Source organism: Lathyrus oleraceus, chromosome 5 (genome assembly GCF_024323335.1).
Source record: "Lathyrus oleraceus cultivar Zhongwan6 chromosome 5, CAAS_Psat_ZW6_1.0, whole genome shotgun sequence".
NCBI classification, from domain to species: domain Eukaryota; kingdom Viridiplantae; phylum Streptophyta; class Magnoliopsida; order Fabales; family Fabaceae; genus Lathyrus; species Lathyrus oleraceus.
Genome location: NC_066583.1, coordinates 491,714,501 through 491,737,784, shown reverse-complemented (window position 1 = coordinate 491,737,784; position 23,284 = coordinate 491,714,501). Strand labels below are relative to the sequence as shown.

General features: G+C 42.1%; 1 protein-coding gene across 1 annotated transcript; it reads right to left on the bottom strand.

The window, feature by feature from the left end:
• Positions 1–14,012: 14,012 nt before the first annotated feature.
• On the bottom strand, positions 14,013–15,585 carry LOC127081502 (uncharacterized). Its single transcript, XM_051021757.1, has 2 exons — positions 14,843–15,585; positions 14,013–14,730 (listed from the first exon to the last, which is right to left on the bottom strand). Exons 1-2 carry the CDS (start codon positions 15,583–15,585, stop codon positions 14,013–14,015), a joined length of 1,461 nt encoding a protein of 486 aa, XP_050877714.1.
• Positions 15,586–23,284: the final 7,699 nt, after the last annotated feature.

Here is a 23,284-nt window from a genome sequence, read left to right as displayed (position 1 = left end):
GCGAGACTCCATAGATCTTTACAAGTTTGAAATTGGTGATATATAATGGAAAAGGGCTACATTGAACATAATGACCATTTCTCCACCAATTCTGGATTCAATGTATTCGAAGTTTCGGTTGGTGACGAATGAGCAAGGATCTCCGACGGATGACAGTTATGGAACAAAGTCTTGTCAGGATGCAGTTACTTGCCAAATCCCTAATTTTTGCCTAGATTGCCCCAGGGTGGGGTACTCAATCTAGCGGGATACATATATTCATTTTCTTTTTTATGTCTCTAACTTTTGCCTAAATCGCCCTTTCGGGTTTTCAATCCACCGAGACGCTCATTTTTTCCTAAGCCGCCCTTTCGGGTTTTCAACTTAGAGAGCTATTCTGTTTTTATTTTTTTTAGGCGAAGTATTTCTTGACTGCATCTGAATTCACAAGACGAGTGAAATCCTCCCCGTCCATAGTTGTCAGTATCAAAGCACCGCCTGAAAAGGCTCTCTTAACAACATATGGACCTTCGTAGTTTGGAGTCCACTTGCCCCGGGAATCGGGCGCGAAAGACAAGACTTTCTTGAGCACAAGGTCACCCTCTCGGAACACACGAGGCTTGACCTTCGTATCAAAAGCTTTCTTCATTCTCTGCTGATATAATTGTCCATGGCACATGGCAGTCAATCTCTTCTCTTCTATCAAATTCAACTGGTCATAATGAATCTGCACCCATTCGGCATCAGTTAACTTGGCTTCCATCAATAATCTCATTGATGGGATCTCCACCTCTACTGGGAGCACATCCTCCATGCCATAAACAAGAGAAAAAGGGGTTGCCCCTGTTGAAGTACGGACAGACGTACGATATCCATGTAAAGCAAATGGCAACATCTAATGCCAATCCTTATATGTGACAACCATCTTCTGGATAATCTTCTTGATAATCTTACTAGCAGCTTCAACGGCCCCATTCATCTTGGGTCTGTAAGAAGAAGAATTATGATGCGCAATCTTGAACTCACTACATAGTTCTTTCATCATTTTGTTATTCAAGTTAGATCCATTATCAGTAATGATCTTATCTGGCACACCATAACGGCATATGAGTTGATTCTTGAAGTAATCAATTGCTACGAGAACGAATTTGTGTCCGTTGGACGCTTTCGGCTCTATCATGCCAATCATGTCAATTCCCCACATAGAGAAAGGCCATGGTGATGAAATCACATTCAGAAGTGTCGGAGGAATATGAATCTTATCCGCATAAATCTGACACTTATGGCATTTCTTCACATATTTGCAGCAGTCAAACTCCATTGTCAGCCAATAGTAGCCTGCTCTCAACATCTTTCTAGCCATGGCATGTCCATTGGAATGAGTACCAAATGAACCCTCATGGACCTCAGCCATCAACAGGTCTACTTCGTGTCTATCCACGCATCTGAGCAGAACCATGTCAAAATTTCTCTTATAAAGCACATTGCCATTGAGGTAGAAACTACCTGACAATCTCCTCAGAGTCTTCCTATCTTTCACAAATTCCCTAGGCGGATAAACCTGGTTCTGAAGGAAGCACTTGATATCATGAAACCATGCCTTATCATCTTTTACCTCTTCTATTGCGAATACATGAGCTGGTATGTCTAAGCGCATTACGGTGTGTCGCAACCTAAAAAAATAGAAAGTGAAAAAAAACAACCGGCGAAGAAGGAAAAGACAGAAGAGTCGCCACCTTGCGTTATTTATCCCAAAGGGGGGAAAGGAAACGCTCGAAGTAAACCTGGAAAAAGGAAAGGAAAAGACAAGGCCTCGCAACCAAATCTTGGGTTCGGGAGTCGGTTATGCGAAGGGAAGGTATTAGCACCCCTACGCATCCGTAGTACTCTACGGGATCCACTCTTGTTATTCTTGTCTAAAGGGTGTGGGTTATCTAATGTAATATTTACTAAAAGAGGGGTCAAAAGAAAATGACTTGCACGGATGTCGCATCCACTGCATACGTATCTCATCTGGATATGAGAATCAGAGTCTTTGTAGCTCGGCTACCTATGGGTTAAAGGGAAGTGTTCTCGGTAAGACATCGCGTCTTATGCCTACGTATCTCATCTGGAATGAGAATCAGAGCAAAACATAGTTCGGCTAACTACGGGGTTGGTTTTGGACGAACGACGTTACTACGCAATCTACCGGATGATCGACCTTTGGAGACTTACTTGCCTGTAGTAGAAGGAGTAAATGTGTTCTTAGGAGAAGAAAAATCAACGAGTTTGCTTGTGTTTTAGGAAGGCTCATGCAAAAAGGCAATCCTAGACGAAGGAACCGCGCTACCTTAATTGACATGCAGACGAGAAACTATACGAAGCCTAACAATCCTATAGGGAGACGATCACACCATACAAAACAAACATGCATAAAGTAAACATGCCAACAAGGAGGCTCAAACACACATGGGTAGGGCTTTAGTCAAGAGGGGTCATATCAACCTCGATAGACAAGCCATGGGAGGGTAATCAAATGGGTTCTTAACCATTGACACTTAACGTCAGGGTGAGCAGATCAAAAGGATAATGAGGATAAGACCTCATAGCTCTTAACCCTGGACAAGGTGAGCTCATGACAAGGCGTAGGGGTTCAGAAAGACGGAACCCTCTCCACTGAATGACCGGACAAAAGATCTTGGGCTTTTGTTCTGGAACATCGACACATAGTGTGATCTTAAAGAACGACGCACTGAATAACGGGGGATTGACTACTAATCCCTTTTATCCGTCAATTGCCTCTTCATGGAGGTCTTTAGCACTGGTGCCTCCTCTTGGAGATCTTTAGGCACAAAAATAAACACACAAAAACATTCCCTCCTATCGAGGTCTTCTAGCTAAGAAAGCAGTAAAATGCGGGAAAAATAAAGGGATCAAGAGATCTACCGCACGGATAAAAATCCAAAGTAATAGCAACTAACGACACAAGAAACCCGGAGATCCCTCAAGCTAGCACCATCGAAGAAAGCGAGTCAGTACAGGTAATCGGAATAAACCTTCAGGTGGTATCCCACAAATAAAGTGGAATACCAAGCAAGCCATCTCTTCTAAAGTCAGGTGAGCCCTCACAAAAACACAACAAACAGGTTAGAGTAACAGGATGGAATCAGGAGAAAACAATGCCATGACGAACACAAAACAGATTAGAGCAAATAGAAAAAACAACTGCTGTCGCGATCGCTGCTGCTTCGCTTAGCGAAGATTCGCTGTATGCTCGCCTAGCGAGGTGCTAGCGAGCGCCTGCGGGTTCTGGGTTCTTCATGGATAACAGTACGATCTCAGAAGCCCCAAACCCCGTGGTCTCCATTTCAGAAATTAGGTGATTAAACATTCAAGGTATTATTTTATACATTCATGCATATCTAAACCCGTGGGCAAAACCTAACGATACATCATACATTCAGAGAATTCAAATTGAAAGCATAGAGTAATGGGAATGAGGGAAAACCTGATTAGAGAGATCGATTAAAATCGAATGGCACGGCTGGGTTTTGCAAAGCAATGTTAAGGTTTGCATGAGACGGAGGTGAAAAAGTGTGTGAGTCAGGGTGAACTTTTCAGAGCTGTCTGGAGGTTGCTGCAGATTAGTTCGTCTCTCTCCTTCTTTCTCTCTTTTTCTCCCGGGTTTTGTTCCACTGAAACTCTAATATTTATAACCTGATTTTCATGGCTTGGTGGGCTCAAATGAGGGCAACTCAAGCCCATGACTTTCTGTTATTTTTCTCAAAACGCGTGGGCTTCGCCTAGCGAAGGATCTGCTTGTTTAGCGAGCATGACAGTTCAGATTCGCTAGGCGAACCATTCTGCTCGCCTAGCGAGCATGACAGCTCAGGTACAAATTTTTGCTCCTTCAAGATTAGCGTTCTGAATGATGAATAGACCCCATTTGAACCTGTTGGAAGTAACTCAAGTCTTTCTCTTGTGTTGACTGATCACCCGGATAGAACCCACAAAGTGTCGTGGATGATGTTCAAGATTCTTTGATCTGATTATGATTGACATGATGAAATACAATATGAAATGTTAAATGACCTAAAAATGAATGCATGAATGAGGAGGGAAAATTTTGGGGTGTTACAGCTGCCCCTATTCAATCATCAGCTAACCCGAGCAGGATGAAAGCGAACAGCTTATCAGAAAAACAGGGTGAGCTGTGATTGAATACCAAAGACAGACCAAAAATTTGCGCTCTGAGAACACCACAAAAAATGTTGAAATACACCGCGCTATTTATTTTTCTTCCGATCCTCTGGCTGAATCTGAATCAGTCTTCTGACTTAATCTGGAGTTTCAATCCTCTTGCTGAATCTATACTCAATTTAGTCCTCTGGTTGGATATTAATTTTGATCATCGGGCTGGATACGATTTTGATTCTCTGGCTGAATCTATTTTCGGTCTTCGGGCTAGACATGACTTCGATCTTCTGGCTAGACCTGACTTCGGTCTTCTGGCTAGATCTACTTCGATCTTCTGGCTAGATCTACTTCGTTTCGATTCTCTAGCTGAATCTATTCTTTTTGATTCTCTAGCTGAATCTATTTTCGATCTTCGGGCTAGACATGACTTCGATCTTCTGGCTAGATCTACTTCGATCTTCTGGCTAGATCTTCTTTGATCTTCTGTCTAGATCTACTTCGTTTCGATTCTCTGGCTGAATCTATTCTCTTTGATTCTCTGGCTGAATCTATTTTCGGTCTTCGGGCTAGACATGACTTCGATCTTCTGGCTAGATCTGGATTGATTTGATGATAAATTCCCATCATCAGGATCTCACATCTGAGGCATGCGCTGGTTGACCCTCTTTCGAAATCTACACCCAATCTTCATGTTAGATATGCAGCTTCGAGAATATTCCACTTTTTGGGCTTCGTACATATTCTTCAGGCTAGAACATGTTGTAATGACTCTTCAATTAGATTTTGTTTTTAAATTGTGATCCGCGGGCTGGATCCTCTTGTAGGTTGATTTTCTGTTGAGCTGTCAATCTACTCCTCTAGCTGGCTTGCTGGGGAAATAACGCTTGTAGGCGACTCTCTGGCTGAATCTTCGAATTAAACCTTAGGCTGGCTCATCGGAAAACGATTTCAGGCTGATTCTTCGAAATGACCCTCATGCTGGATCACACACTTGATCCTCTGGCTGAATCTCATGACTTTGGTTGTAAAGTAATTCTTCAGTCTGCTTTGAAGAACCTGTTTATCAGCTTTTGTGTATGCTTGATATGCATGCAAATGCAAATGTTATGCATGGTGCAAAAAGAAATCTGCTTGGGGAAGCAAACTCCGGCAGGGAATGGATCGCTGCATCAATCCTTGAATGCTATGTGGGGAATGATCAGTCTGCCGGGACCGGGGAGCCACCGAAAATAAATCTGTTTTTTTTTTGGAAAGTTGACCTTGCTGGGGGAGCATCAACTATGGGAACTTTGTTTGGCGAGGCTCTGTGAGGAGAGTCTGTGGGGAAAGCACTTCCTGGGGAAATGTCGTAGGAATCGACCTTTGCTGGGGATATGAACTTGCTAATCATCTTCAGGCTGAGGATCAAAACAAATCTGTTAAAAATATTCTGCTGGGGAATGAGATGAACACTGGGGACACCACCCTCTTGTCTGTTGGGTATGCAACTACTCCGATGTTGCTGGGGATACAAGGTGCAACTCTATTGGGGGACATGCTCTACTGAGGAGAGACTTTGTCAACCGCTTGGGGATGAGGATTCATGACTTGGCATCTGGTTCCTGTGACCTGCAATCACACACGTATGTCCCGGGGGAATTACTCGGTTTGAATTCACTGTCCGGGATTAAGCACATTCAATGCAATTTTAAATGTTTTCCTGTACAAATCATCTGTAAAAGCCACCATTATGTTCAGATGCAATATGTTTTATCAAAAATTCGGCCATTTTTTTTGCGAACAAACTGATAAATGAAAAATAAAGAGGCTTTTTAACTGAATTATTCGACTTTCATTGGTTGAAAACTTTGTGCCAGGAATAGGCGAGTACATCAGGAAGCTGATCCCTGAAAAGAGGCGATCGCTATCAAAAAGAAAACTATCCTAATGGCAATGTGCATACGGGGTCCCACTAAGTTTCGACTCTGCTATGGCTCGTATGACCTCAAGATGCTATGCTCATCTTGCTTTCTGAAGTGGATGATTAATCGATCTTTAACCTTTGAAGATTGCCGGATGGAATGAAACGGTGATATAACACAAATGAACTCAGATTGTAGTCATTCGCTTATTCCCTCTTTTGCGTGGACCGCCCTTTTGGGTTTTCAATCCACCGTGATACCCTTTTTTGCCTGAGCCGCCCTTTCGGGTTTTCGACTCACCGGGTGTACTTTTTTTTTATCATTTTTTTTATATCCCTAATTTTTTCCCGAACCCCTTTTTTTTTTTGGTTCGTCGGAATGCCCTTTTTTCTGCCTGGAGTCTTTTTCTTTTGTCCAGCGGGTCAATTATGCGAAGTATTTTTTAACTGCGTCTGAGTTGACAGGGGATGGGCAGTCTTCGCCATCCATGGTTGTTAGCATCAAAGCTCCGCCAAAAAAACCCTTTTAACCACGTATGGACCCTCATAGTTCGGTGTCCATTTGCCCCTCTGATCCATGTTGGGAGGAAGAATTCTTTTGAGTACCAATTGATCGACTTGATACTCCCGAGGGCGCACTTTCTGATCAAATGCTCTCTTCATTCGTCTCTGATATAGTTGGCCATGGCATATAGCTGCTAGTCTCTTTTCCTCAACTAGGCTCAACTGATTGTATCGAGAACGAACCCATTCTGCTTCAAAAGCTTGACATCCATCAGGACCCACAAAGAAGGAATTTCGACTTCAACCGGAAGAACTGCTTCCATGACATATACAAGCTGATAAGGTGTTGCCCCGGTGGATGTTCTAATTGAAGTTCGATACCCCTGTAATGCGAATGGTAACATCTCATGCCAGTCCTTGTATGTTACCACCATCTTTTGCACGATCTTCTTAATATTCTTGTTAGTTGCCTCAACAGTGCCATTCATCTTTAGCCTGTAAGGAGAAGAATTGTGATGCTCGATTTTGAAGTCCCGGCAAAGCTCTGCCATCATTTTGTTATTGAGATTTGAACCATTATCAGTAATGATCCGCTCGGGAACTCCGTATCTGCAGATGATATCTCTTTTCAGAAATCTGGCTACCACCTGCTTCGTAACATTCGCATAGGATGCTGCTTCCACCCACTTAGTGAAGTAATCAATAGCGACCAAAATGAATCTATGGCCGTTGGAAGCAGTTGGTTCGATCTTGCGAATCATATCAATGCTCCACATTGCAAAAGGCCAAGGTGACGACATGACATTCAATGGGCTTGGAGGGGTATGCACATTATCTGCGTAAATCTGGCACTTGTGACACTTTCGGGCGTATGTGCAACAGTCTGCCTCCATTGCTAACCAATAATACCCCGATCTTAACAACTTCTTAGCCATTGCATGTCCTCCGGCATGGGTACCGAAAGATCCCTCATGTACTTCTCGCATTAACATGTTCGCTTCCTGCTTGTCCACACATCTGAGCAAGACCATGTCGAAATTTCGCTTGTATAGAGTGTCATCTGAGTTCAGAAAGAAGCTACCGGCTAACCTCCTCAATGTCTTCTTATCGTTCGAAGACGCCCCAGCTGGGTACTCTTGACTCTTCAGGAAACGCTTGATGTCATGATACCACGGCTTATCATCAGATACTGCATCGGCAGCAAACACATAGGCGGGTATATCAAGCTGGGATACATCAATTCTGGGTACGTAGTTCCAACATAGCACCTTAATCATCGAAGACAAGGTAGCCAAAGCGTCAGCAAATTGGTTTTCTTCACGAGGAATGTAATGCAACTTCACTGTCGTAAAGAATGTCAACAATCTTCTCGTGTAGTCTCTGTAAGGAACCAAATGAGGCTGATGTGTATACCATTTCCCATTGGTTTGATTGATGACCAAAGCTGAATCCCCATATACATCCAGGGTTTTAATCCATAGGTTGATGGCTTCCTCGAGTCCTAGGATACAAGCTTCGTATTCGGCTTCATTGTTGGTGCAGGGAAAAGTTATTCTGGCACAAAATGGCATATAAACCCCCTTCGGCGTGATCAACACTGCACCAACTCCACGACCATTGACGTTGACCGCCCCATCAAACATCATAATCCATTTGGATTCAGGGTCAGGCCCCTCCTCCGGGAGTGGTTCCTCGCAATCTTTCGATTTGAGAAACATGATGTCCTCATCAGGAAAGTCGAACCTCATAGGTTGGTAATCATCAATCGGTTGCTCTGCAAGATAGTCTGACAAGACACTTCCTTTGATGGCTTTTTGTGAAGTGTATTGGATGTCATACTCTGTCAGTATCATTTGCCACCTAGCAACCCTTCCGGTAAGCGCTGGATTTTCAAAAATATACTTGATTGGATCCATCTTTGATATCAATAGAGTCGTGTGAGTCAACATATACTGTCTTAGTCGGCGAGCAGCCCATGCCAAAGCGCAATAATTTTTCTCGAGCAGTGACTATCTTTGTTCACAGTCGATAAACTTTTTGCTAAGGTAGTATATTGCATGCTCTTTTCGACCTGACTCGTCATGCTGACCGAGCACACAACCCATTGACCTTTCTAACACAGTCAAGTACATGATCAATGGTCTTCCCTCTACTAGAGGAATTAGAATCGGGGGCTCCTGCAAATACTCTTTTATTCTTTCAAAGGCTTTCTGACAATCATCATTCCACCTGACCTCTTGCTCTTTTCCCAGCATCTTGAACAATGGCTCGCATGTGGCTGTAAGATTAGATATGAACCTTGAAATGTAGTTCAATCTGCCCAGGAATCCACGAACCTCTCTTTCTGTTTTAGGTGCGGGCATTTCTTGAATAGCTTTTACTTTCGCAGGATCTACCTCTATCCCTCTTTCACTTACAATGAAACCTAACAGCTTACCAGTTCGCACTCCAAAAGTGCATTTGTTCGGATTCAGCCTTAACTTGGACTTTCTCAGACGTTCAAACAACTTCTGCAGATTGTCCAGATGTTCTTCTTCTGTTCGGGACTTGGCAATCATATCATCCACATAGCATTCGATCTCTTTGTGAATCATATCATGAAAAAGTGTTACCATAGCCTGTTGGTACGTTACCCTCGCGTTCTTCAACCCAAAAGGCATGACCTTGTAACAGAAGGTACCCCACGGTGTGATGAATGTCGTTTTCTCCATGTCTTCCGGTGCCATCGTGATCTGATTATAACCGGAGAACCCATCCATGAAAGAATATACGGAGAACTGAGTTGTGTTATCAACCAAAACATCGATGCGAGGTAACGGGAAGTCATCTTTCGGACTAGCTCTATTCAGATCTCTGTAATCAACGCACATCCGTACTTTGCCATCCTTCTTGGGTACTGGTACGATATTGGCAACCCATGGTGGGTAACTGGCCACAACGACAAACCCTGCGTCCCACTGTTTCTGAACTTCTTCTTTGATTTTCATTGCTATGTCAGGATGAGTTCGGCGTAACTTTTGCTTCACCGGCGACATATCTTCATTCAATGGTAACCTGTGCACAACGATGTCCGTATCCAAACCTGGCATATCTTGATAGGACCAAGCAAAGATGTCGACGTACTCATGAAGCAAACTGATCAACTGTTCTTTCACCTCGGCCTGTAGATTGGCCTTGATCTTGATCTCTTTCTTGTCGTCCTCGGTACCAATGTTGACGGTCTCAATCACCTCCTGATAAGGTGTAATTGCTCGGTCCTCCTGTTTCAACAACCTGGCTAACCCTTCAGGCAATTCACAATCTTCCTCAACCCCTTCTCCGGCTTGATAGATAGGATGTCGAAGTCATACTTGGCCATAGCAGTGTCGTTAGCAGTGAGATCCGGGTGATCAGCTCTGCATGATGGAGGATCATGCTTTACCTTAGAACGAGATGTTTTTTTATTGGAAAGAAAACGAAAAAGAAACATTGCCATTCTTATTGTTTTTTGTAAAAGTAAAATAATTGAAAGAAAGAGAACACAAAATTGTTTGCAAAAGCTGTCCTTTATTGATGATGAAAATGATTGCAAATTGTAACTAAATGGATGACCCTACAGATGAGTCATTACACCTTGGGCAAAGTGTAAGACTTTATTATGCATGTAGTAAAAGGAAAACAATAAAAATTACTCTTTCAATAGAGTAACCCGGACGACTTTTTCAGACGACCAATTGTTAAGCTTTTCTCCCGGGACACACGGGCGAATCCAGCTATCTAAGTCACAGTCGCTGTCAACCTTGTCTTCATCTGCAGCATTGATGATGTGGGGAGAAACCAAACCCCCACTGGAGAAAGTACCGGCTTCATTCTTCTGAGACCCCGGAGTAAACCCCAATCCAAACTTGTCTTCTTTGATGACTGGCTCCACAAATTTGCCCCAGCCTTGGGCATTACCAGCTTTAACCACTTCAACAGCTTGCTTATATGAAGAGATAGAAGTTCCGACCTTCTCGGACTTAGGTGAAAAGACAGCTTCGGGCGTGACCTCACTGATGTTTATGGCTTCGAAGCCCTGACACAGCATCTCATGCATCTCGCCATCCATCTCCACATACTTAAATGTAGACAGGTGGCTAACAAAAATATCCTCTTCACCACAGACAGTGACGACCTGACCTTCTAGTTCATATTTGAGCTTCTGGTTGAGGGTAGAAGTAACACCACCGGCAGCATGAATCCAGGGCCGACCTAGCAGACAGCTATAGGCAGGCTGGAAATCCATCACATAAAAGGTGCTCTTGAACACCTACGGTCCAATCTTAACTGGCAACTCAACTTCGCCAAAGACAGACCTCTTAGAGCCATCAAAAGCCCTCACAACTAAATTACTTGGTCTCAGGATGATGTCATCGCAATCCAACTTCATTAAGGCTTTCTTTGGAAGAACATTCAGAGAAGAGCCTGTATCAACCAAAACATGGGAAAGCACCACCCTTTTGCATTCCATTGTGATATGCAAGGCTTTGTTGTGATTCCTACCCTCAGATGTCAAGTCATAGTCGGTGAAACCTAGCCCATGGCTAGCGTTTACATTTGAAACTACCGACTCCAGCTGGTTAACGGTTATCTCTGGTGGGACATAGGCCATATTCAGTACTTTCAACAAGGCTGCTCTATGCGCCTCAGAGCACATCAATAGTGAGAGAATGGAGATCTTTGAGGGTGTCTGATTTAGCTGGTCGACTACCTTGTAGTCACTTTTCTTGATAATCCTCATAAACTCATCCACTTCCTTCTTGAATGCGGTCTTAGGAGGAGCTTCCTCAGTAGTAACCTCTTCGGTCGCTACCTGTTTTCCTTTAGCCTTGGCAGCTGCCTCAGCTTCAGTATTCGTGCGCAATGTTGATGGTGCAATTAGGCGTCCATTGCGAGTGAAGCCACCAACCCCTCCAACATTGTCTACAGCGGAGCTACCAGTGTCAGTGTCTTCTTCGTTAACTTTCCGCCCCTAGAAGTAGATATCAGCCCCATAGTGCCACGGGATAGCACTGTCTTTCTCATACGGAACAGGTCCTGGTATCGTGATGGTGATCGGACTAACCAAAGCCGGTTGAGGGCTGTTAGAGTAAATTGTAACCGGTGCTGGACTTTCGATGTTCACCGTTGTTGGTTCTGTACTTTCTGGGAAATATATTGTTGTCGGAGCGGGTCTCTCGGGAACATATATTTCTTCAAGAGTGAAATAAATTGTCACTGTCGACACATCATTCTTCACTGGACGGGTCTGATCGAACTGAAGACAACCTTCATCTATCAGTCGCTGAATACCCCTTCTCAAACTGTCACATCCGTTCTCGACAGCTCGACAATTTATGCACTCTTCCCCACAGCTCGAGAAAATTTGTCCTTTCAAAAGTCGGTCTTTAACCACCGATAGCGGAGTCTTCACTTTAGTCACATTAGAAACCAAATTCAAGGTTTCCCCACTATCAACAGCATTAATCCTCTGCCCGCCGTGGGCTGGCATCGGGTTTTAGATAACATTGGGGCCAGAGTTCTTAACGTAACCAGATTCAGGTCAATCAGCCTGGGAAATAACACAGAATAAGGCATTGGAATTGGCTCAATGACCCGGTCCATCTGCCTTGGACGTTGTTGATAGTATCTCTGCTGACCCGGATTACCTCCTTGTTGTTGATTGTTGTATCTGGGTTGCTGTTGCGGATGATACTGCGGTTGTTGTTGTGGTGTTGGAATAGTGACTGCGGCCATTTGATCTTGATAATAATTAGGGCGTCCTCTGCCCCTACCTCTGCCGGCATACACAACGCTTGTCTCGCCTTCTCTTCTTCGCTGACCGTTACCAGCAAACGGTTTCTTGGGACCTGATGAGCTGGAAGCACTATTGTCTTGAATTCGGCCCATCTTCAACAGACTCTCGATTCTTTCTCCAGCAATTACTATCTCTGCAAAGCTGATTGACGGGCAAGCAGCCAATCTCTCAATATAATTGCCTTGAAGAGTGTTCATGAACATGTCCGCCATCTCCCTTTCGGACATAGGGGGTTGGACGGACGCAACAATTTGTCTCCAACGCTGAGCATATTCTCTAAAGGCCTCCTTGGCAGTCTGAGACATCCCTTGCAACAAGGTCCGATTTGGAGCCATGTCCAAGTTGTATTGATATTGCTTGACAAAGGCCTCTGCCAAGTCTTTCCAGCTCTAGATGGTAGTACGAGACAAATGAGAATACCATTCACGAGAAGCTCCAGTTAGATTGTCTTCAAAATAGTACATGCATAGCTTTTCGTCTTCCGTGTGAGCTCCCAACCTTCCCAAATAAGATTGGAGATGAGTGCGTGGGCAAGAAGCCCCGTTGTATTTCTCAAAAGTAGGGGGTTTGAACTTGTGAGGAATCCTTACTCCCTGAACCTGACCAAGATTTGTGACATCAAAACCTAAGGAATTTTGAGACTCCAAATATTTGAGGTTCTCAGCAAGCTCATCCATACGACGAGTGGTCTCATGGGCTTCATCGTGCAAAGAGAATTGATCATACTGATAATCTTCAGTAACGGGGCGCCCGTTAATCCGAATTCCTTGATTCACATTGTACCTTTCGCCAATACCATTTCCAACATTCCCCGTGTTGCCAACATTACCCGGGTTTCCATCAACATTTGTGTTACCCGTGTTACCAGTGTTCACAGGGTTATCAGCGTTCCCAGGGTTACCAGGGTTTCCCTCAGCATTTGGTATCTCTACCTCTGGATCGGGCCTCGGTTGCTCAACCAATTCCCTCAGCTTTTCCTGGCCTTCTGCCATACCAGACATCAATGTCATGAACTGATCCATCCTTTCACGCATATCATCCAGCTCTTTCTGTACCTGGTCCATCGCTAGTTGCAGACGATTTTCCTTGGTCGGGTACCTGTGGACTCGCTTGGGACCAATAATGCCTGAAACAGGGAACAAACATTAGACAATGCGGTGACACCTACAAAACAAACAAGGGTTAATATGCATGGTATGCGATGCGCTGCTTATTCAATTTTAAGGCCCCCCTTCTCAATTCCGGTTTGACCTTCCAGAACAACGTGTACAACTGCAATCGAACGGGAAAATAATAATACCGAGGAGAGGTGATAAGAAGCTTTGGTCACAGACGAAATAATCAAAGAGAATGAAACGTCTGAAAGGTGTCATAGTCAAAATACAAGTTGTTCTGAGAGCGATGAACAAAGAAATGAGAACCCATCAACAAGCCTGATGGTGAACTCTACAAAAGCAAAAGCAATCAAACATCTAGCCCAAACGAGTCTTCTCAAACATCCTTAAGAAGCGCCTCTATAACCGGGTCATTAGGGTGTTCTGCAAGTCCCTGAATCAACAAATTCCTCGTTTTGACCGCTTCTTCCAATTTCCTATACTTGTCTTGTTCTTTTGTCCTCTTGACCCCTGCTCGAATCTATAGTTCGACGATCTCTTGTTCAGCCAATCGAAGTGCTTCATGCTGCTCGTTCTCCTTACTCTTCAACTGCTCATTTTCGGCTCTGATTTCTATCTCAACCTGTCTTCGGCGATCAGACAATTCTTCCCACCTTTGTTGGCGCTCAATAAGCCTATATTCAGCTCTTCCTAACTGCTCCTTAGCAGCCTTGCAAGTTTTCTTCAGTATATCCTCACCTGAACAGACTTTACGGATATAATCAGCATCTTCAACAATCCTCTCATTGCTTTGTCTTTGCAGCTCATTCAATCTTTGAACTTCTCTCTCAGCTTCTTTCTTAGCGCACAAAGTTTTCCTGAGGCCTTCACTCAGCTTCGCATTCAACTTATCGACTTTTCCCTTTTCTTGCTTCAAACTGTTGTACTCAACCATGCTGACAGACTCAACAATAACTGGATCAGATGGTTCTCCCATAGAAAAAGGTAGAAGAGTAATCCAAGCTCTTTCTCGCAACCAACTGTCATACTGGGAAGAAGAGATGTTGTTACATTTTCCATAGATAGTAGCACCTTTAGTCTGAATATTCCTCCAAGCTCCAGCAGCTTGCTTAACCAGTTCTAGATTATCTTGCACTGGGAAGTAGAAAGATTCCACCAGATCTTGATCCTTAGGAGCGTGAGTCAAGGCATACCCTAATTGTCTTCTCAAAATAAATCGGGTTGTAGTTGATACAACCCTTCATACCCAACAATGGTACATTAGGGTATTTCCCACAGCTAACCACAAAATCGCCACCCTTGGTATTCTGATTACACCATCTGATGTCTTTAGCGGTCAAGACAACAAACCTTCTAGCCCAATTCCTGGCTTGATGCGGATTCAAAAAAGCATCGTCATTTGGCAAGTGCCCCACGAGCCACTTATGGAACAATGGAGCGCAACATCTGACCAATCTCCCTCGTCTCTTCTCATTCTTATTGTGCACCGAAAAATAGAAATCACCAAGTAGGGTGGGAACCGGGTTCTTTAGCAGAAAGATATGAATAACACTCATACTCACGAACTTCGGTTCATCGGCGAATAGCATAATACCATAGACACTCAATGCTAATAGAGCACACACAGCCTCCCAATTGCCTTGAGCAGCACACTCTTCGGCTTTGTTTACCACAAAATCCAGATGAAAACCAGACAGACCTCCCTTAGAAGAGAGATTTTCCTTCATAACAAACACTTCCAGATGAAGGGCCTTAGCAATATCCTTATACTCTGGAGGAGGTATATCGGAGTTGAAAGGGACACAATGCTGTAGAGGAACACCCAAGATCATGGCATACTCTTCCAATAAAGGAGCCAATTGGAAATCCTGAAAAGTGAAGCAACGCAACTGAGGATCATAAAACTGCAAGCAAGTATGTATCAGACTCCTCTGAGAAGCATCCAAGTCTTCAACCATAGGCAAGATGTTGCCATAAGTATCCCGGAATAAACCCACATGGTCAGGAGTAATCAAAGCTTTTATTTGACGCAATGGGCCATTCTCAGTATCGAAGAAATGATAGGTCACATTACTCTTCCTGGGAGCCTCCATAATAAGCACAGATCAGCCAAACCAAACCGAGAAAGGGAATACCCTGCAAATGAATAAGCATGAGATGTTGGATGCAAATATGCAGACGATGTTATGCAATGCAAAGGACATGTGACCGGTTCCGGCCAGAAGTCCTCGAAAGTCGGCAGTCCGGGTACGCAGGTTTAAAGGTTCAGATCCACAAATAAAACCAGCGCCAGAAGTTCGGATCCAGGAAATAGAACCATGATGATCATGTACCAGGTATCAGATATCAGGGTATGATGAGGTCAAGGGTTCCTGCACACCTGTAAACAACCCACCCAGCACACATGCGGAGGCTAAAGGGTAGAGACATTGATATCACAGACTCTCAGGCCGAATAGTAATAATACGTCCACCGTTTCCGGTTTGGAATTACCACTATAAGAGGAGTGTCTCAGCCAAATTCCCATGAAAGTAAGGTAAAGGTCATCCTAAAGGTCATCCAGACTTAACGATTCTCCCAGATAGCTCTAGCACTGTAGGAGATCCACAGCACAGAATTCTCTAGAAAGATCCACATCTGAATTGTGTTTTCATATTCCAACATCGGACCGAGACGGAACGTGAGGGCATGTGAAACCATGCTAATCCTAAGTGCACTCAGGCCTGTGTATTGGGCCTATCTAACACAGAACATCCCACTCCCACAAACAAACAACCCAACAGACACGGCAATGATATGTACACAAGTGTTGAAAAATAAATAACTGTACAAAAGAATAAACACCCAACAAACAAGAAACCTACAAAAGCTAGGAGGGACTCGCTTAGGGAAACCGGGTCCCCAGCAGAGTCGCCAGCTGTCGCAACCTAAAAAAATAGAAAGCGAAAAAAAAAAACAATCGGCGAAGAAGGAAAAGACAGAAGAGTCGCCACCGTGCGTTATTTATCCCAAATGGGGGGAAAGGAAACGCTCGAAGTAAACCTGGAAAAAGGAAAGGAAAAGACAAGGCCTCGCAACCAAATCTTGGGTTCGGGAGTCGGTTATGCGAAGGGAAGGTATTAGCACCCCTACGTATCCGTAGTACTCTACGGGATCCACTCTTGTTATTCTTGTCTAAAGGGTGTGGGTTATCTAATGTACTATTTACTAAAAGAGGGGTCAAAAGAAAATGACTCGCACGGATGTCGCATCCACTTCATACGTATCGCATCTAGATATGAGAATCAGAGTCTTCGTAGCTCGGCTACCTATGGGTTAAAGGGAAGTGTGCTCGGTAAGACATCGCATCTTATGCCTACGTATCTCATCTGGAATGAGAATCAGAGCAAAACGTAGTTCGACTAACTACGGGGTTGGTTTTGGACGAACAACGTTACTACGCAATCTACCGGATGCTCGACCTTTGGAGACTTACTCGCCTATAGTAGAAGGAGTAAACGTGTTCTTAGAAGAAGAAAAATCAATGAGTTTGCTTATGTTTTAGGAAGGCTCGTGCAAAAAGGCAGTCCTAGACGAAGGAACCGCGCTACCTTAATTGACATGCAGACGAGAGACTATATGAATCCTAGCAATCCTATGGGGAGACGATCACACCATACAAAACAAACATGCATAAAGTAAACATGCCAACAATGAGGCTCAAACACACATGGGTAGGGCTTTAGTCAAGAGGGGTCATATCAACCTCGACAGACAAGCCATGGGAGGGTAATCAAATGGGCTCTTAACCACTGACACTGAACGTCAAGATGAGAAAATCAAAAGGGTAATAAGGATAAGACCTCATAGCTCTTAACCCTGGACAGGGTGAGCTCATGACAAGGCGTGGGGGTTCAGAAAGACGGAACCCTCTCCACTGACTGACCGGACAAAATATCTTAGGCTTTTGTTCTGAAACATCGACACGTAGTGTGATCTTAAAGAACGACGCACTGAATAACGGGGGATTGACTACTAATCCCTTTTGTCCGTCAATTGCCTCTTCATGGAGGTCTTGTAGCGGGGTATTCGTTACCATTAGAGATATTGATTAAATCCAAGGTAAACCATACAAGTCGAGTCGCCACCGCACTTCTATTTATCCAAAGGAATGGTTAGAAAGCGAACAAAAACCTAAAAGTTTTAACAAAAACTAGTAAAAGAAAGAGAGATCTGGGTAAGGGGGTTGGTTATGCAATGGGAAGGTGTTAGGCACCCAAAACATCCTAGGTACTCCTAGGGATCCCTTTTCATACTTGTAGTAAAGGTTTTTGTTTCGTGACAAATTTGTTTGTGAAAACATGATTGAAGAGATGAGGATAGAATGTATAAGTTTATTTACATTTTTTGTGTTTGGATGGATAAACCCATTGCCTAAATACCATCTTAAAAAAGATTAGGATCAAAACCTCGTAGTTCGGGGTAAAAATCTCAAAACAAGTTGGTGAATTGATTGGTCCAAAGGCCTTAAGGTCTTTTGTTATCAAAGGGAGAAAACTCAACCAAACCACAAATCCACCATGTGAGGACAGCTTCAACATGCTAGTGAGGGGTTAACCCTATAATAAGCATGGAAGACTCATTGTCCATCACTAAGGATATAGGTGAGTATTACATCTACCACAAAGATAACTTAAACCTAATAGCTAAAGGTTATGGGAAATTTGATTAAGAAAGTTGCCATTGGAACCACCAAAAGACATTTGAATGGGTTATATTTACCAGTTAGAAGTATTTACAAAATATGGTCAAGGTTGACTTAAAATTTCAATTCAACATAAGTGTTATGAAAAGGAAGTTTGAAAATCAAAAGCATAAGGCTTAGGTTTCTAATGTTGAAAACAAGTGAAATGTTTGCACAAAAAGTTTTGGCTTGGGTTAGAGTGGAGAGAATAAGAAGAATGGCTAAGTCCTAAACAAAACAAAAAGGTGAGGGATAAGAAAATGAACCACACTAGGAGTTCCTCTCTTGAGATCATATTGATGATCCAAGTAGCTCCCATCCTTTGGAATACAGCAATCACAAGCAAATATTTCAAGTAATCAATCAAGCAAAGAATGCTTCACGAATCCTCCAATGGCTTTTGTATCTCACACTTTGGATGCTCATGGTAATGGTTCCTCAAAGTTACTCAAGTTTGGAATCCCCTAGCACAAGAAAACACACATCAAAAAGTTCTACAAACAAATCAAAGAATGGACAAGAGGGAGTTTAGAATATGGCCCTTTCAAAGTTCTCCTCAAAATTTATAGCACTCTAAAGGCCCAATGCCTAGTTGCACTTTGACTTTTATAGCACTCTAAAGGCCAAATGCCTAGTTGCTCTTCAAATTCCAATTGCTTGGGTAAGGTCCTAAATTCTAAGTCCATATTGTCCAATTCTTGGCATTTAAGTCACAACAAACAGACAAACACAAGCACAAAAGATATATTCACAATTATATACCCAAGTGGGCAAAAGGCAAATGGCATTAACATAAACATGTGCTCCAATGAGCAAAGGAAAAAGCAAATTAATAATATGTGCAAGAATTGTAAATTGCATAAAATGTAAATTGCATAAAGTAAATGTTAATTGTCAATAGTTAGTGTTAGTAGTTAGTGTGCCATAAGGCAAATTTAGCGTTATGGTAAGCAATCGTAATTGAACTTATGTAGAAGTCAAACCTATATGAGGCCGGTCAATAATAATGTAGGCAACAAACACAAGTTAGGAGTCTTGATTAGTGAACTAAGTCCCAACAACTTGCCATGCCAAAAAGAAGATGAGAATTGATCTTGTATTGGTTTAAGCCATTTGCATGATTTAAAAGACAACATATCCTTAATGCAAATCCATTCACTTGATCAATTGATCAAGATGAATTAGATTTGAATCAAGGAATGTTAAATCTCCCTAATCAATGCTAACTTATCAACCTTCAACTCATTGATCAAAAAGAAAAGAAGTAGAAGAAGAAGAAGGAGAAGATGGATAAGTGAAAATGGAAATGACAAAATAAAATGCATTAAATGGAATAAAATGTACCAATCCTCATATGTTGACCAATAACATTGAAAGTCAAGGTCAAACAATCAAAAACAGAAGTGAGATGAAGATTAGAAGTCAAGAGAAGAATAAAATATTTTTGGCATTTTTTTATATTAAAATAAACTTGAATTAAAATATTAAAGAAAGGTCAAACTTCAAAATCACTTCAAATCAACCTTGAAAGGTCCAAGTGATTTATCCTAAGTTCAACAAGGTCAAACAAAGTTTGACAAAAATTTTCAGCATTTTTAAAAGTCAGAAACTATTTTTAATCATTTAAAAAATGAATAAAAATAACCTAATTGAACTAAAATCTCAAATAAATCTCAAATAAATTCAAAAGTTGATGAAAATATTTTTCATAGATCCATCATCATTCAAAGAGGTTGGGAAAATATTTTTGCATTTTTTGAATTTCAAAAACTATTTAAAATTAATTAAAAATAACCAGAAAAGAGAAAATTCACAAAAAATATCAAATGATGAAATAAAAAATATTAAAAATCAGAAATAGAAACTAGAATTTATTTGGGAAATAATGCAATTGGTCCCATATTTTTTGGATTAAAAATGAGAGAGATATGATTTTTTGAAATAAAAGGAATTAAAGAAAATAAAAGCAAAAAATAAAAATTAGAAAAAACCAGGAGCGTCTGATGGAACTCATTAATTGACGTGGCAACATCTAATGGTCCAGGAGTGGGTTCCCACGGTAGGCCTTAGCCCACGCGTAACATAATGAATTAATGAAAGTAAACACAATGCATGGCTGAGATTAAAACGTGGGATGTACATCCAACGGTCAGCATTCAAACTGGAGAGAGGCGGCCACCGGAGCCACCTTCTTCTCCGGTGAGCCTGCAAATTCCGGCCAAACTTGCAGGTTTTTAAACCTCCAAGAAAATACACGATCCTTATACCAAAATGAAGCTGGGGTGGTGTACATCACCCCTGTAACCTTGAATCACACTCAAGATCCCTATAAATGGAGAAATCTGAGGTGGAAGATTTAGGTATGAAAAATGCAGATCAAGGAAAAGCAAAATTGAAGCTACCACTAGCTTGCCTCTCAAGTGAGGACTTCAGAAAACATTAGATCTAAGCAAAACAGTCCATGGATGAAGAGAATCGAAGAAATTACCAGTTGGAGTGCAAGCTTGAGTTCTGGTGATTTGAGCACGATGCCTCGCTTGCCTAGCTAAAACAGAAGTTCTATGGATCAAGGTGAAGAGGTCTAGGAACTTTTATATCTAAGAAAATAGTCGAGGAAACTGAATTCTAGATCTGAAATTTTTAGAGAAAAGAGAGAGTTCCTTTGGTGTGAGGGTGGGGATTCAATTCAGCAGAGGTTCAGGCGCCTTCAGGTTGAAGAATTGAGAGGGCAAGGCATTGTATTTATAGATGGAGGGAGCTGCAAGCATCATCAAACTCGTGTGCATGGGAGAAGAGGGCCTCCATGCATGGGCCTGTACAGGCGCATGGAGGGCCCAATTCTGATTGGAATTGCAAGATATACATCACTAAATATGAATTGGACGTGCAAATTGGATGTTAATGGATCATGCATGGCAATTGGAATGATTTTCATAAAATGCACTATTTCATTGAAGCCTTCGAAAATGCCATGTCCAAAATCAAAATGCAAGCTTATGCATAATGGTTGGAAAGCTTATTGCATAAGTAACAAGTGTCATGTTTATCAAAACTTCATTTGGGCCTTGGAAATTAGTGAAATTTGAGCTTGAAGGGTGATGTGCAAAACATGTCAAGGCAAGGTTTCTAAAATTGGCCAACTTTCAAGCCCTTTTGTTTTGATGATGCAAGCTCCAAATGGAAAAACCTCCAACATCAAATTTGTAGATCGTTTCAAGACAAACAAAATGGACTTAAATTTTGCATCATTTGGATTTTTTATGAAATAGTTATGGGCACTTGAAGTTGGTATTTTTTTGACTTTTAATGCATTTGACCCAAAAGGACCTATAATGTCTTGCATTATCACATCTATTTCCTTTGAGTTTTGAAATTTTTTTCAACATAACATTTTAAGTAGACATCTTAAGTTTTCCAATGCATTTGATCCCACCTCAAAATCACAAACAATGAATGAGTTATATCCTTGGGAAGTTGACCCAAAATTAGGGTTTCAGTCAAAATGACCTATAATATATTGAAATGGAAGATGGTATTCCAAGCTTCAAATAAATTTTTTATGAACATGAAAGTTGTTCATATTGTCCTTAAGAACATTTGTTCTTTTGGAACCATCTCCATTTGACCAACACATAAAACGTTAGGTCTCAATGCATTTCAAAATAGTCAGATGAATTGACTGATCAACTTCTTAAGTCCATGACTCATATCTTGATGAATTGATGATTGAGGATACTCAAATAAGTTCAAATATGCATGAAATGGTGAATTAAAGAACTTCCCTTGATTATATTTGACCATGGGCTGAGGTTGCTTCATGAGCAAGGCAATGTGGTGCATAGATGAATTAGGGTTTCTCTGGGGAACAAAACTCATACCCTTTGACTTGCTTTGATAAAACATGATGAGTTGAGACATTAGGGGGCATATTTGATGGATGAGAGCTTTGGGAACCATTACCATGCTTGCTTCCATCTCCTCTTGACCATGTCTTTGTACCAATGACCTCCTTGAAGCTTTTGACCTTGTGATTGCTCAAGCTACAAACAAAAAATGTTAGTGACATATTTTTGTGCTTTTGGTTAGTAAACAAAATGAGAAAAGCAATGATATACAATTCAAGTATGCTTGGTGATCTCAAACCACTCACAAGGAGTCCCACCCAAAGGCAAAGGGGAACCAAGATGTTCAAAGATTCTTGAGGCTATGCAATGCAATGCTATGATGCCATGAGGGATCTTAGGGACAAAATTGGGGTCTTACAGATGCCCCTATTTAAGGTCATTCTAGCCGGAGAAGTGAAGGTTAAAATCTTCGTCTCGACGAGTTAGAATGGGCTTAAATAATAACAAAGAGACAAATTTTGGTCCCTAAGAGACCTCATGATGCAGATGTAGGTATGCAAAAGGTAAAACTTTGTGGGGATATGCGTCCCCAAAGGCAAAGAAATCAGAAGACACCGATAATCCATATGAGTAATTCACTCAATGGGACCAAGATCTTGGGGACTCTTATGGGGATAGAAGAAGGATAAAATGTGTGAGCAGGTCTCGACTCAAAACTTAGGGAGCAGAATTCCAAAGGGAAAAGACCAATGGAAAGACTTAAGCTGACTCAAAGATGGATGTATTGGGGAATATGCCAATACAGCAAAAACTACCCACCACGGGTACTTCGGATAAAAATCCGGGCGAAAACATCCCACTAGGGGATTTCACCGGGGATGTCTAAAAAGACTCTCCTGGGGGAGCAGCGGGATGAGGTATTACCGGTTACTAGGTAATAAGCTCAACGAGACATATGATCTGAACACCGGTATAAGGGTGAGAGATACAACATGCTCAGGAAGAAATGAATATCTAAGACCGGTATGAGGGTGAGAGATATCAAAACTTTAAAACATCTGAGGAAGACCTAAAAGGTAAATTTCAACTCAGGGAAATCTGACTCCACATGGGACAAAAGTCATAATAGGGAGCAGAAAAGGAGGAACACCGGGGATACCGATTACTGGGCATATAATAGGTGACCAACCAAGGCGTGAATTGGGGAATATTCCCAAGACACTC